We start from the raw sequence: 12877 nt of genomic DNA on the forward strand, positions 1-12877 counted from the left end.
AAAGATAAGAGGCTTCTTTATTTTATATTACTAGTCTTGTACGTATATTGGTAATTTGGGTTACCTAATTGTATGAAACTATAGTACTTAGTATTTTGACATCACAAACATCTAATTTAACCAGTGCTGTATTCAACATACCACGTGACGCACAAAAATCGATGTTTAACAGTGTTTTTTTAATATTTACTCTTAGATTAAGAAATTGAAATACTAAAATATGAATTGTGATCTACAGTTTGATACCAAACTTATTGACATAAATTCGTGAAGCAGTAGTTCAATAAAATTTTAAATGCGAGTTAACAAACATGATGACGTGACCCATATGGAAAGGGTTGAGTGAGAGAAGTCCAACTTAGTTTGAATATGCTTTACTAAAAGTAGTTAGGAATCAATAATATTGTAAAGTTTTAAGTTCTTAATTTTATAAGGCAATATTAAAAAATTCTCATTTTGCCCTAGTATGAGAATTGTGTCATTTGGTCTCTAGGTATCTCCTCTTCTCTAATTTATTTACCACCCCTCTGAGAAGTATGAAATTTAATGTAAATTACTTATTATAATGTTGCATTCCTCAGGCAAAGCATACTTTTTATAGCCTTCAATCTTATTAAGTTACAGAGCCATAAACTAGAAAATCAGACCCCATGCTATGCCCACCTGTCACATCCTTTCTTTCGAAATTGCCAATAGTTCTCTCTGACAGTTAATACTATATTATTTATAATCAATAGAAAGTCAAAGTTTTAATCTATCAAGTAACATGTTACATTGTCTTCTGTATAGAGACTTTTGTATTTCACTTCCAGTTCAAACTTTATTCCCACAGGAATGAGCTTAGCCAAATTTTTAATGGCTCGTGTCACATACATGGAAACCCAGAAAAATTGTTATACTTAAAGAACATTATCTGATTTTTGCATTTTTTATTCTGTGTTCTTTGGTGTATTACACAAGTGAAATTTGAGAATTTTCAGATGAATAAAAATACTTTTAACCTTAACATGAAAATCACTTTGCACTTGGAGAGTCAACACTTTGACTCCATATATTCACAAAGAAAATTTTAGTGACAATAATTCCATAAAAATTCTGATTTTTTTGTCCACAAAAGACTTTTAATGCTTACCGAAAGTTTGTGAAATTACACAGAACATATCAGAAGTTATAGTATGGAAACTGTAAAAGTCAATTTAGGGTCAAGGTTTAGGTCGAATCGACTGAGTCCGTAATGACAGAATTAAAGTAAATTTAGTTTTGACCTTAATGAGAACTTCAAAATTTTCAGATCTGTCTTTACTTAAGTTTAATCATAATAGTAAAGGTATCCACACCAGGCACAGCATCTATTTTGCTGTTTGTTGGCTTTATGTGAATTGTGAGACAACACGTATCAGTCTCCAGCACAAATAGAATATCAAGGGGAATAACTTTAATAGCTGTCAAGCTCATATCAAAGAATTCTTGAAAGTTGAAATTATTTTGTCATGGACAAACAAACATATATACAGACACAAGTCACTTTAAGCGTAGATGGGTTTAGTTAATTAAGTCAAGTGTAAACAAAGTTAAGCTTAACTCAGAGCCTGCTGATTGAGTTGTAAATTACATTTTTTAGATAGGATAGTGGTTGCATTCAAAATTTTTATTGCTTATTTTTTATTTTCACAAATTAGGCATGCATTCCATTACTTGGTGAAATTCTCTGAATCCTTGCCTACTTTCTCAAGTTCTGTTATGCTGACTAGACTCTTGGAAACATTGTTACTTCAAGTAGAAGACAAAGAGCTCCGGGAAGAGTTAGTGAAGGTAGCAGACAGTTTCCTGAAACGTGATTGGTTAGGTTCTGATGGTTTGAAAGAGAAGGGAGCTAAACATAATCAAAATATAGAAACCCTTCTAAGGTAAATTGAATTATATTATGTTAACTTGCAAAATAAAATTTTAGAAATATAGGAAAGTATTACTGGTTTAGATCAAATTCTGATTTAAGATGCTGTAGGATAATCAGTTCTCTGATAAATAGAGTTTGTTCATTACAAGTACTAATACATCAGTAGACCCAAAACTATAGATGTTTTATACATCTTAGAGATGAGCAAAGATTTACACATCAGAAATGTCTTAAACTAACTGCCTTTTCCATTATTGTTGAAAATAGAGATATAATTTTTAGGCGTATTATTACTAGAAGTTCCCAGTTTTGTATAACTGTTAAACTTTCCCTCTCAATCAATTTTTGCCCAGTGTAGTTCTACTAAATTTATTTCTTTACAGTTTAAAACTTAAGCATCATAAAGTTACATTATTTGGTATTCAAGTAATAAAATTTTTGTTTATTCTAATCCACTGTTACTAAAAGTAAGCCTAATTTAATGTTTGGCACAGATTTACAATAAATTTCAGATATCCCTATTTTTATGCTCCGCCAAGTGTATAGCAGCTGTGTAATCGTTGCTGATCTTGTTTCCATGAATGAGCAGTGTTAGGATGTACTTTACTGTTTTTTAACTATAATATGTTGCCCCACTTTTTTAATTGGTTGGAAATTAACTGTTTTTTTTTGTTTGTAAATAATGTATGAAGTTGTATGTATAAGACTGTTATTTCTGTGTTTTTACATAATCCTCTGTTACCTAGAACCTTCAGTTTACATCACAGGTAGCTTCCTTGTGTTTTATTCTTGTATATTACTCAATTATTTTTTATATTGTGTAATGCATTCTGTTTGTTTTATTGCATGTAACATGATAAAATTAGTTTTTAAAGTTTTTCATGAGATCTCTTTTATTCACGTTATTTCACTAAACAAAAAGTTGTATTGATAGTTTTACTGTCTTCTGGTCTTGTTTCAAAGCTGGAAAATACTAGTGGAAAAAAGTAGTTTTATTAGCTTTTATAATTGTTATTTTGCAATTAATTTCACTGCTCTTTCTTTGTGAAGAAATTAGTTTCATGAGTTTTTATGTTTTGTTCTATAAGTCTTAAGAAAAAAAAGTGATGTTTTGCTTGAAGAAAATTCAAGTGATTTAAAATGCTAAGTATTTTCAACTATCTTATAACCAAAATGATTCTTGTCTGAGTTTATGGAAATCCATCCTACTAAATATCTTCCATTTATCAAATGATGTAAAATGGTAAATATCTTCAAGCCGTGCTTTATCAAGTGACAAGCAAAAGTACCGGTCCCCAGTGATGGGAAAAGTTTAACTTAATCTATTAATTTAAATTATTTCATGGACTTTAAAAAGATTGATTATGTTGCATTCTTGGTTTCACTCAGAGCCACAGCTCTGAGCTATTTATACTTCCCACCATGAAAAGTAATGGTTGAGCATTTCAGTCATACTAAGAGCCACTCAATAACATACGGTAAATCTACACTTTTATTCTTTATGTTAGGTCACATTTTGAAATGTGAATGGTAGTATGATTAATTTCTAACAACTTAATGTGCAATATACTGTAAGCATCAACATTATTCATGCCTATTCTCGTCATTTCAAAAGTGAATGTTGAGCTTTGTCTACGTCCACAGCTTTTCAAACACAGCGTGGGGAGCAGCCTCCATAAATAGGAGACAGGCATATGCTTGGACAGCCACATCATGGGTCACAATATATATATATATATATATATATATATATAAGATGTAAAACACTAAGCATCCTCAAGCTTCGCTTTATCAAGTAATGTAAACACTAAATGTCTTCAAACTGTACTTTATCAAGTGATATAATACACTTCAGTATCTTCATGTAACTGTTGATAAAATATAGATTGTTATTTCTTCATACTTTTGTTGCATTTTTTTTTTATTGATATTTTTTGACCTAAAAGCAGTACATGTACGTATGTCACATGCTTTGTCCAAGAATAGCTGTAGGATTTCTACATTTCTGTCCCAACCTTTAACATTTGAATGTTGCTTAAATATCACAGTTTGATTTGTAATAAACTAAATATAGAGAAGTGATAAGTTATAATAAAGTGTTCTGTTTGATGTCTATCTAACCATCAAGACAACTTTTATTATCCTGCCCTATTTGGACTAAATAAGTTCAATGCCAGTTTTATACCAAATCATTCATCAGCAGTGATTAAACACCTACAATTCTTGAACAGTTAAAAAGTGAATCATACAGTCATTCAAAAAAATCATATTTTGTTTTGTCTTTAGAATATCGTTAAAAAGATCAAATTTTTCCTTTAGAATCCAATTTATGAATGTTGAAGATGCTTTAAAACATCTAGAAACATTTAGTACAATCGCCCTTGAGGATCTTGTTGCTGAAGCAGGAAAAAAAAATGTTTGTTCTTCTGTGTATCCAACTTTGAACAGGTATGATTGTCTCTAATTTCATAAATCTATAATTGTGGAAGAGCAAGCCACATGTCAGTCATAATAGCCTTATTAAGTTATTAATACCAGACAGCCATACCTTTATAACCTTCATTAAAGTTCCTTAGGATTAATTTTTCATTTCCACTAATTCTAGAAGTTTTCAGAGTTCAAGGCTTCCCATACAGTTATAACTAAAATGATTCTTGTCTAAGTTTATGGAAATAAAATTATAATACATTCCACTTAAAAACATCTTAGTCTAACATCACAAGTACAATCAATGTCTGTTTGGTTTCTCTAACTGTCCTGTAAATCAAACAAGTCCTTAAAGTGGCCTTGAGTTCACTTTTCTATTTGCTTTCAGCTGATATTGACTAGACCTTTTGAGATCTGCTCAGCAAGTTCCACATTGATGATTCTTTACCCCAAATTCTTGTGTTTTCCTGTTTATTTGTTTTGTTATAGTTTATTTTTATGATAGGCTCTTTCTTCTGCATAGGTAATTTAAAGGTAATAGGGAAAGGGAAACTGGATTTTTAATATTTTTGCTCTGTTGTGGTGTGTATGGAATGCAAAAATAGTAATGGAATATTTTGTTGCATATTAAAAAATTAACAAATCATCAAAATATTGTGCAATTGTGTATTTGGTTTTGTGGAACATTCAGTTATTATTTTTTTGCCACTTCATAGTTAATATGTGATATAGGGACTTACCTATAAGTATTTAAAAGAGTTTTGAGATATCTGCCTTTCTTCAAATGGAAAGCTAATAACTGTATTGAACAAAACAGAACTTTTATAGTTTATTGATGTGAGCAGAAAACACTACAGAATTGACATTATTTGTTATTTAGATGATATTTGATATGATGTCTGAGCATATCATGAGTTGTGATGTTAATTAACCTTTTAATTTGTATTTTCCTATACAAATAGATCTACATACAGCACTTTCTACAAAAGTTTTTTTCACTATCTGGTAGATGTAGTAAAGTCGTCAGCTTGCCAAGCAGGAGAAAACAGAGAGGTAGGCAAAATTAGAGAAAAAAATGATTTTGTTTAGTATAAAAATTAAGCTCTTCTGTCTTTATCCTAGAAAGATTTCAATTGAAACACAACCTGTTAATCAGTGCTATTTTTCTGACCTTTGGGGTAATCATCACCTTCTTCTGAATATATCACAGACAGCTGAACCCATCAAAGAATTCTGTGTTCCAGCTGGGTACTTACTTATAAAATCAAAAGATGTGTTATATTCTTTCAGAAACATTATCTGGATAAGCAGTTACAGAGATAAATGTGAAAGAGTATGTCATGTGTGTTTTTTTTATGCAAGTTTTTGATCATGTTCTGCTGCCTTTTTTAGTCATAACTGTATGAAGATTGAAAAAGGTAACTGACCTTTATGGTAAATACTCTGATAAATGAAAATTGGAAACGTAACTGACTTTTAGGGTAAAGATCCTGGTGACTAAAGATTGGAAAGATAACCGACTAATGAAGACCCCAATGTGTGCAATACAGATTTACTTAAACAATACTCAGAAAGCAAATTACAATTCATATCTGATATAAAAACAATGACTTACTGATAAAATCTGCATATTTGATTTTTGCTATTGCACCTTTATCATATTACTGTATCTTCAGTTTCAGGATTTGTTTCCTACCTGTGGTTATTATCCAGGATTGGTGAAATCTGTCTCTTGTTAACCATTTCCAGGGTGTTGGGATTGTGAATCTTTATGGCTTCAAAAAAAAAAACAATACAAAACAAGAAAGATATCATTATTAAATACAGTCTGTTCTTAGGTATTGAGAATCATACTTTATATCAATTCATGTTGTTAGGACTCTCACAGTTTCTTTAACCTCTGCATTTGACTTTTTTTGCATTTTTATAGTCCCCAATAACCCCCTGTTCACAAATATTGGGGTATCTGAGAATGGGAAATGTTTGATTATGTATATGTTTGTTGTCTATGTATATATATATATACATAAATCCATCCTGTACACTGAGCTCCATGAGAAGTGGACAAATGATGTCATCTAGTGTCTGATGACTCCTTGGTGGAGATCATCTATGTTTTTATTCTTATTTGTTTATTTTGTTACATTTATATGTTCCCATTGCATTATCCTTATGTTTTTGGGCCCATCCTTTGGGTCTTTTTTTGTTTCTTTCTGAGCACCATTCATGTGGCCAGTTATGTGATTCACTGGCCATTTATAATATCAATGAAGAAGGGCTACTGCCATTGGATTGTTTCTTGCGTAATACAATACTGGGCTGCTCCCCCAAGAACCTTTCACAGCTGGAGTAGGACATAGTATATCTCCTACCTTTTTATGCCACTATCTGTGTCAGATTGTTGGCTTTAACCCTATCGCCATGGGTATCCTTTACTGCGCATAACAAAAGGTTTTAGTGTCGTATATTAAAAATTTTATTAAACTACCTTTTGTTTATATTATACCAATTAGTATAGCATAAAATTTTAGCTAATAATCCATATTTTAATAGTATATAAGTTTTAAGTTCTTAATTCTATAAAGCAATATTTAAAAATATCCTGAATTTCCTCTAGTGTGACACATTTTCTCTAGGTATCTTCTCTTCTCTATTTTATCCAACACCCCTCCAGTAACTACGAAATTAAACATAAATTACTCGAAATTGCTCAGACAAACCATAATTGTAATAGCCTTCAATTTTTGTTTGGTTATAGAGCTATCAAATAAAAAATCAAGCCCCTCCTGCCACACCCAACTGTCACATCCTTTCTTTCAGGATTTGTCAATAGTTCTCTCTTACATTTAATTATATATTACCTAGAACCAATAGAAAGCCAAGATTTTTATCTATCAAACAATGCATTACATTCTAGTGTGTTCTGAACAGATAATTGTCAATTTCACTTGTAATACAGGCTTCGTTCCCATGGGAAAGGCAACGACTAACTTGGATAACTTTGTAATGGCTCTTATCGCATAATTGAAAAGCCAGAAAAATTGCCTGTAATTTGCATTTTATTAGTCTGTGTTCTTTGGTGCATTATTTAATTAAATAGAAATTATTAGTAGTATAAAAAAAACTAGGGTTAAGCTTCATCGATAGTCGACAGCAACAAAAATGAGTACTTGGGTAAGTACTTTATTTCTTGTTTTTCATGTTTATTCTTTATTTATTATTATAAAAGTAACTAAAATGTAAATAGAGGGATATCTTTAGGTTAGATTAGGTAAAATAAATAATATAATAAAAATATTCACGAGGCATGCACGCGATTAGCTCGGAGTAGTTGGGTAAGGTAATTCGATAGTGTAACGTGAGCTGCACTTTCTCCAAGCGCTAAAACTTATAATGGCATGGATAGTAGTTAGACACTGTTCAAAGGCAATAAAACAATAACATTTAGTTATAACTAGATGTATACTGTTACAAGTTTAAAGCTACTTGTTCTACTGAAAACAAATGTGTGAAATGTACTTCGGAGGTTTTAGAGATTACATAAATAAAATTTGAGATTTTTGAGATGAATGAAAGTATTTTTAATTTTAACATGAAAATCACTTTGTACTCGGACTAGTCAAAACAAATACTTGAGTTATTCATGGACAAATCTTTTTTTAGTTTATTGAAAATACTTCATTAAAAAATATGATTTTTTTTATGTGAAAGACATAATGTTAACTGAAAGTCTACCAAATTTTTTGAAGATATACATACTATATTAAAAGTTAGTAGTATCAAATCTATAAAGACTTTGAATGAGTACAAAGAGGTCACGTGGTCAACCAAATTAACTGAGCCTGTGTTGAGAGAGTTAAAGTAAACTCCAAGGCCTGAATTAAAGGGCAATATGGACAAAGAGGTACCCTGCTGAGAAGAATACCTTCTTTTGGAATGTCCTTTAGGTCCAGTCTTTTTATGAAGCTGATCTATTCCACTCATTCTTATTTGAATCCAGTTCTGCCAATTATTCTTTGGCTCTGCTCGGCTACATATTTCTTGTAGCCTGTAAACTGTAAAGGATTACATTTTAAGTCACAGCATAGCAGTTCATAGAATGGCTCTAAGTTTTTTTTTCAATTACAAACTTTTAGCTCGTAGCTCCGTCACCTCTTGACTGATTTGAGATCTAATTACAGTTTTGGACTTAGGAGGTCAAACCCTTTCAATTGATTTATTTGACCACACCTAAGATCTCATAGATTAATTTACTCTAATTCTGCCTAAAAGAATTTCAATTTGAGGGTAGGCAGGAAGAGAACCTGATGAGTAATATAATTGAATTGGGTATACTCACGTCCCACACTTGTTATTGCTGGCACACAAAAATATAGCTAATAAAAATGAAAAATGGTCTAGTAGATTAATTTACTCTAAACCCTGCCTAAAAGAATTTCAATTGCTGTGGCTATTGAGGATTCTCCCTTGTTTTATATGCATATGTAGCCCGTAGCTGTTAGGTTTATATTTTTGGTTTCTTTTCATGATTGACAGTACCCATTTTATGGGTGTTCTCGCTTTTAGAATTTCATAGGTAAGCTTACACAATTTGGTTTTTACATTTTTGTAATTAAAATGAATTTCAAACAGGTATATACCTTTGAAATACCTTGTCTTTTGCAAGCAAATTCTAGTCACAATTGCAACTTTCAGTCATCTCTAAATTATGGCAGAAAATCAAAGCTTATGTAAGATCCCATGATTTTTGCCCAATATTTCACGTGAAAGGTGGTAAATGGAGGATTATGGGTAAGTGACACATAGTCTACAATGAGTAAAAACGTATGGTAAATTTTAATTCTATGTTTTGTTGACAACATGAGTTCAAGCTTAATAAGGAAAGAATTTTAGTATTTTGGTACCTGTTTGAAATTCATTTTAATTCTAAAAATGAAAATAATTTATTATCTTCGACGTTTATGCCTCTTTAGTCCCTGGTTTAGAGTACTTATAATCATGTATGCAAAAAGCATTACATTTGTATCTTTCATATTAAAGACATGAGCATTTTAAGGTTGATGTTAAGTTGCATTAATTATAATACTGCCAAAACCATTCTGAAAGTCAGATCCATTTTTTATGTGGTGTAGAATTCAATCACCTTGTAAGTTTGTTTGTTTTGGATATTGATGCAAAGTTACAAAAGGACTATCTGTGCTGTAGCTGTAATTTAGGAATCTATCAACTTTTGAGCTACTCTAATCAAATAGTGGGATTTAACTGTCACTCTTATAAAGCACTACACTCCCAAAGTGTAAATCATTATTTGATAGCAACAGGAAACAAACCATGGCCCTTCAGATTCAAAGGTTCAACATGCTAACTACTAAGCTGCACCTGGCCCTTGAAATTAAGTCTTTGTCACTTTAGCACTGTTTTTAAAATAAAATGTCATGGTTTTAGTATTCATTAATGTAAAAGAAAGTGATATACATAGTGATAATAAAGTTAAAAAAAAGGACCTTTACACTATAGATAATTATAAGCGAACTTATTTTAACTGACATTTTGCCTTTGCTGCTTCTTCAGAGCTAGTACATAAAACTTTAAAACGTGTAAATTCCTCCAGTATACACTACAGATTTTGAAAGGCAACAAATAATATAGATTGTGAGAACTTTGTACACTTTAAAGGAAATGATTGAGCAAGATCATTCTCAATCACAATTGAAAGTAGAACCATGATCTTCGAAAGGATTTATTATTCAAACCAGTTATAGCTTTAACTTTCTTCAAGTACTTCAGTTTAATTTACCTCAAAATTTGACTTGGTTTCTTTGAAGTTTTAAGATACAAAAATAATAGTGTGTGGGTAATTATCAGCATCATGTTTCCTAAGAAGTAAAAATTCAGTAAAGCTATCCCTTAACTCTTGTGCAAAACTTGTAAATTTTTGGTTAATAAAAGTCTTATGTTTTAATATAAGATTATCAAAAACATAACTAAGCTTTATTAGTAATTCATTTTACACCTCTGTATAAACAACAGACAAACATTTGAAAAGTTAAGAAAAATTAATTTTCGTCAAACATTTATAACAGTATCACAACTATGGTTTTATATAGCGTCTTGAAAAATACTGATTTTAGATAAATTATTTTTAAAAACGTTTTTATTTGTTATTCTTTAGGCTCATCAGAAATGTTTACAAAACTGGTTGCAAGTTGTGAAAGTATTCAAGCTTCTTGTAGATCAAATTAAGGTTAGTATTTTCAAGTTATGAAATAAATGACATACAATGTAATTCACTGTTTACAATTCATCTTCATTATTATTTTAAATAATTTGTAACTCTTTAAAAAAATTTGAAATAATATATCCTAATAAATATTTAAAATTACTAGGAAAATATTAAATAAGATTCAGAAAATTATTTTATGTAGTATATTAGAAATATCAAGTGATCTATGCTAATACAAATTAGCATGCTTTTAACTTGGTGATAAAATATTTAATTGTAGTTGAATGTATAATAATTGTTTGTCAATACTGAGTAATAATGATTCATCTTCCATAGCACTACATGTAATGACGAAGTAATGCACTTTCTTCAACATGATCTCTGTTATTACTGCTGATGTTTAATTAAGTTATTCTTATGTTGTAGATCATTGTTCACATGCATTTATTATAGCAGAAAAAAGTTTAAAAAGGTTTAATCCAAGAAAGAATTTTTTTTTTTTACATGTGTCTGTCTAAACAGACACCTGCCTAACAGTTAAAGTAGCATTATCAAATGGAGTTTCTTGTAAAGTTTTTACTGGAAAACATTCTTGCAGTTTAAGTTGTTACACTTTTTAGTTATTACTTTTGTTTGAAATTTCAAATCTGTTAAAATAAGATATAATTGCAGTAATATTAATTTTGGCAGTTGAACTTTTTTGCAAATGACTTTTTTCTTTTAACTGAATTTCTGCATTAGATAATAATAAAACAGTGTGTTGTGTAAGTTTACTGACTGTTGAATACACAAGACTGTTTAGTATAAGTTATTATTTAATTCATTTAGTGATCTAATATTTAATGATTATTTAGTTTTCATAACAAGAGTGTTAAAGGTGATAATTATGACAAATTTCATCACGTAACTTGGTAGGAGTCGTACAGGTGTGTGTGTGTAGTTCACTTGTAACTTGACGTCATATTACTTGAACCTTCTGTATTTTTCTTGTTGCCTTAAGTGAGTATTTTTACATCATAGCGTCTTGTAGTTTGTAGAAATTTCTAGGCTTCAGTTGGGCAATGTACGTATATAGGCAAGCAAGTGAGTGCAAGTGAAATTCAGTCAGAAAAAAGTTAGTTAGTGAAAGAAAACATGAATTTAGACTGCGTGATTGTTAGTTTAGCCGTAATGGGCCATATTTTAAAGTGAGTTTCATAGTTTAACTGAGATAAAGGAGAATAATTTGTCTTGTCAAAGGATGCTCTAAAGTAATTGAACCTGTCTGTGCAGACTTTGATGAAAAGAAGACATTTATTTATAGTTCTGGATACAACTGTAGTAACCCACGGGGTAGCATAAGTGAACTTATCACAGACTGTATAGTAAAAAACAGGGTAGCATAAGTGAACTTATCACAGATTGTATAGTAAAAGCTGGGTAGCATAAGTGAACTTATCACAGATTGTATAGTAAAAACAGGGTAGCATAAGTGAACTTATCACAGATTGTATAGTAAACAACAGGGTAGCATAAGTGAATTTATCACAGATTGTATAGTAAAAACAGGGTAGCATAAGTGAACTTATCACAGATTTTATAGTAAAAAACAGGTAGCATAAGTGAACTTATCACAGATTTTATAGTAAAAAACAGGGTAGCATAAGTGAACTTATCACAGATTGTATAGTAAAAAACAGGGAAGAGAAAAATAATTTATTTTATTTATTGGGTTCTAAAGTAACTAAATTAGCTTGTGTGGACTTTTGTCAAGAAAAGAGAATTATTTAAAGTTTTAGATACAACTGTGATATCCTATAGTGTAAAGAATTTTTGTACATACATTTGACTTGTTTTTAATATATTATTTTAAAACAAGTGGATTGTGTGCTGTCTCTTTATTGTTTGAATTTATCCCCAACAAGTCACAGACACCTACTGTAAAGAATCCAGCCCCATAAAATTCTCACTGACTTAGAATTTCTCAACAGTTAATTTTTTTCATTAGATTACAGCTGTAGATAGTGCAAATATATATGCCCTACCTGAAGCTCAAAACAAAAACATACAAACTTTAAACACAGTCTTAGTGTAATACCTGAATGTGTTTGTTCAATCTCAATAGAGTTGGCAATTTGTAAAAAGTTTTCTTTCAGCATCTTTTATAACTTCTTTGCTGTACCTCACCTATGTATTAAGGTTGTGTGTTTCCTGTATTAAGAAGAGTTCTGTTTTCGAGACATGCCTATGTGGTTGGGGTTATTTATAAAATGCTATGCAATTGTATCTTGAAACTTGAGTGCTGTTCCAGTTTTTGCACCTGCTCTAATGTATAGCTTAATCCTTTCTAT

The 12877-nt window shown here is 30.5% G+C and overlaps 1 protein-coding gene across 1 annotated transcript in view; it reads left to right on the forward strand.

The window, feature by feature from the left end:
• The window catches only part of LOC106464417 (Fanconi anemia group D2 protein-like), a 159553-nt gene that overhangs the window by 136507 nt on the left and 10169 nt on the right, over positions 1–12877 (forward strand). The window contains exons 34-37 of the mRNA XM_022392124.1: positions 1680–1907; positions 4217–4345; positions 5287–5377; positions 10497–10568. Of these exons, the coding sequence (XP_022247832.1) occupies positions 1680–1907; positions 4217–4345; positions 5287–5377; positions 10497–10568 (520 nt within the window). The remainder of the gene's footprint in view (positions 1–1679; positions 1908–4216; positions 4346–5286; positions 5378–10496; positions 10569–12877) is intronic.

The sequence above is a fragment of the Limulus polyphemus genome, unplaced genomic scaffold, assembly GCF_000517525.1.
Source record: "Limulus polyphemus unplaced genomic scaffold, Limulus_polyphemus-2.1.2 Scaffold1644, whole genome shotgun sequence".
NCBI classification, from domain to species: domain Eukaryota; kingdom Metazoa; phylum Arthropoda; class Merostomata; order Xiphosura; family Limulidae; genus Limulus; species Limulus polyphemus.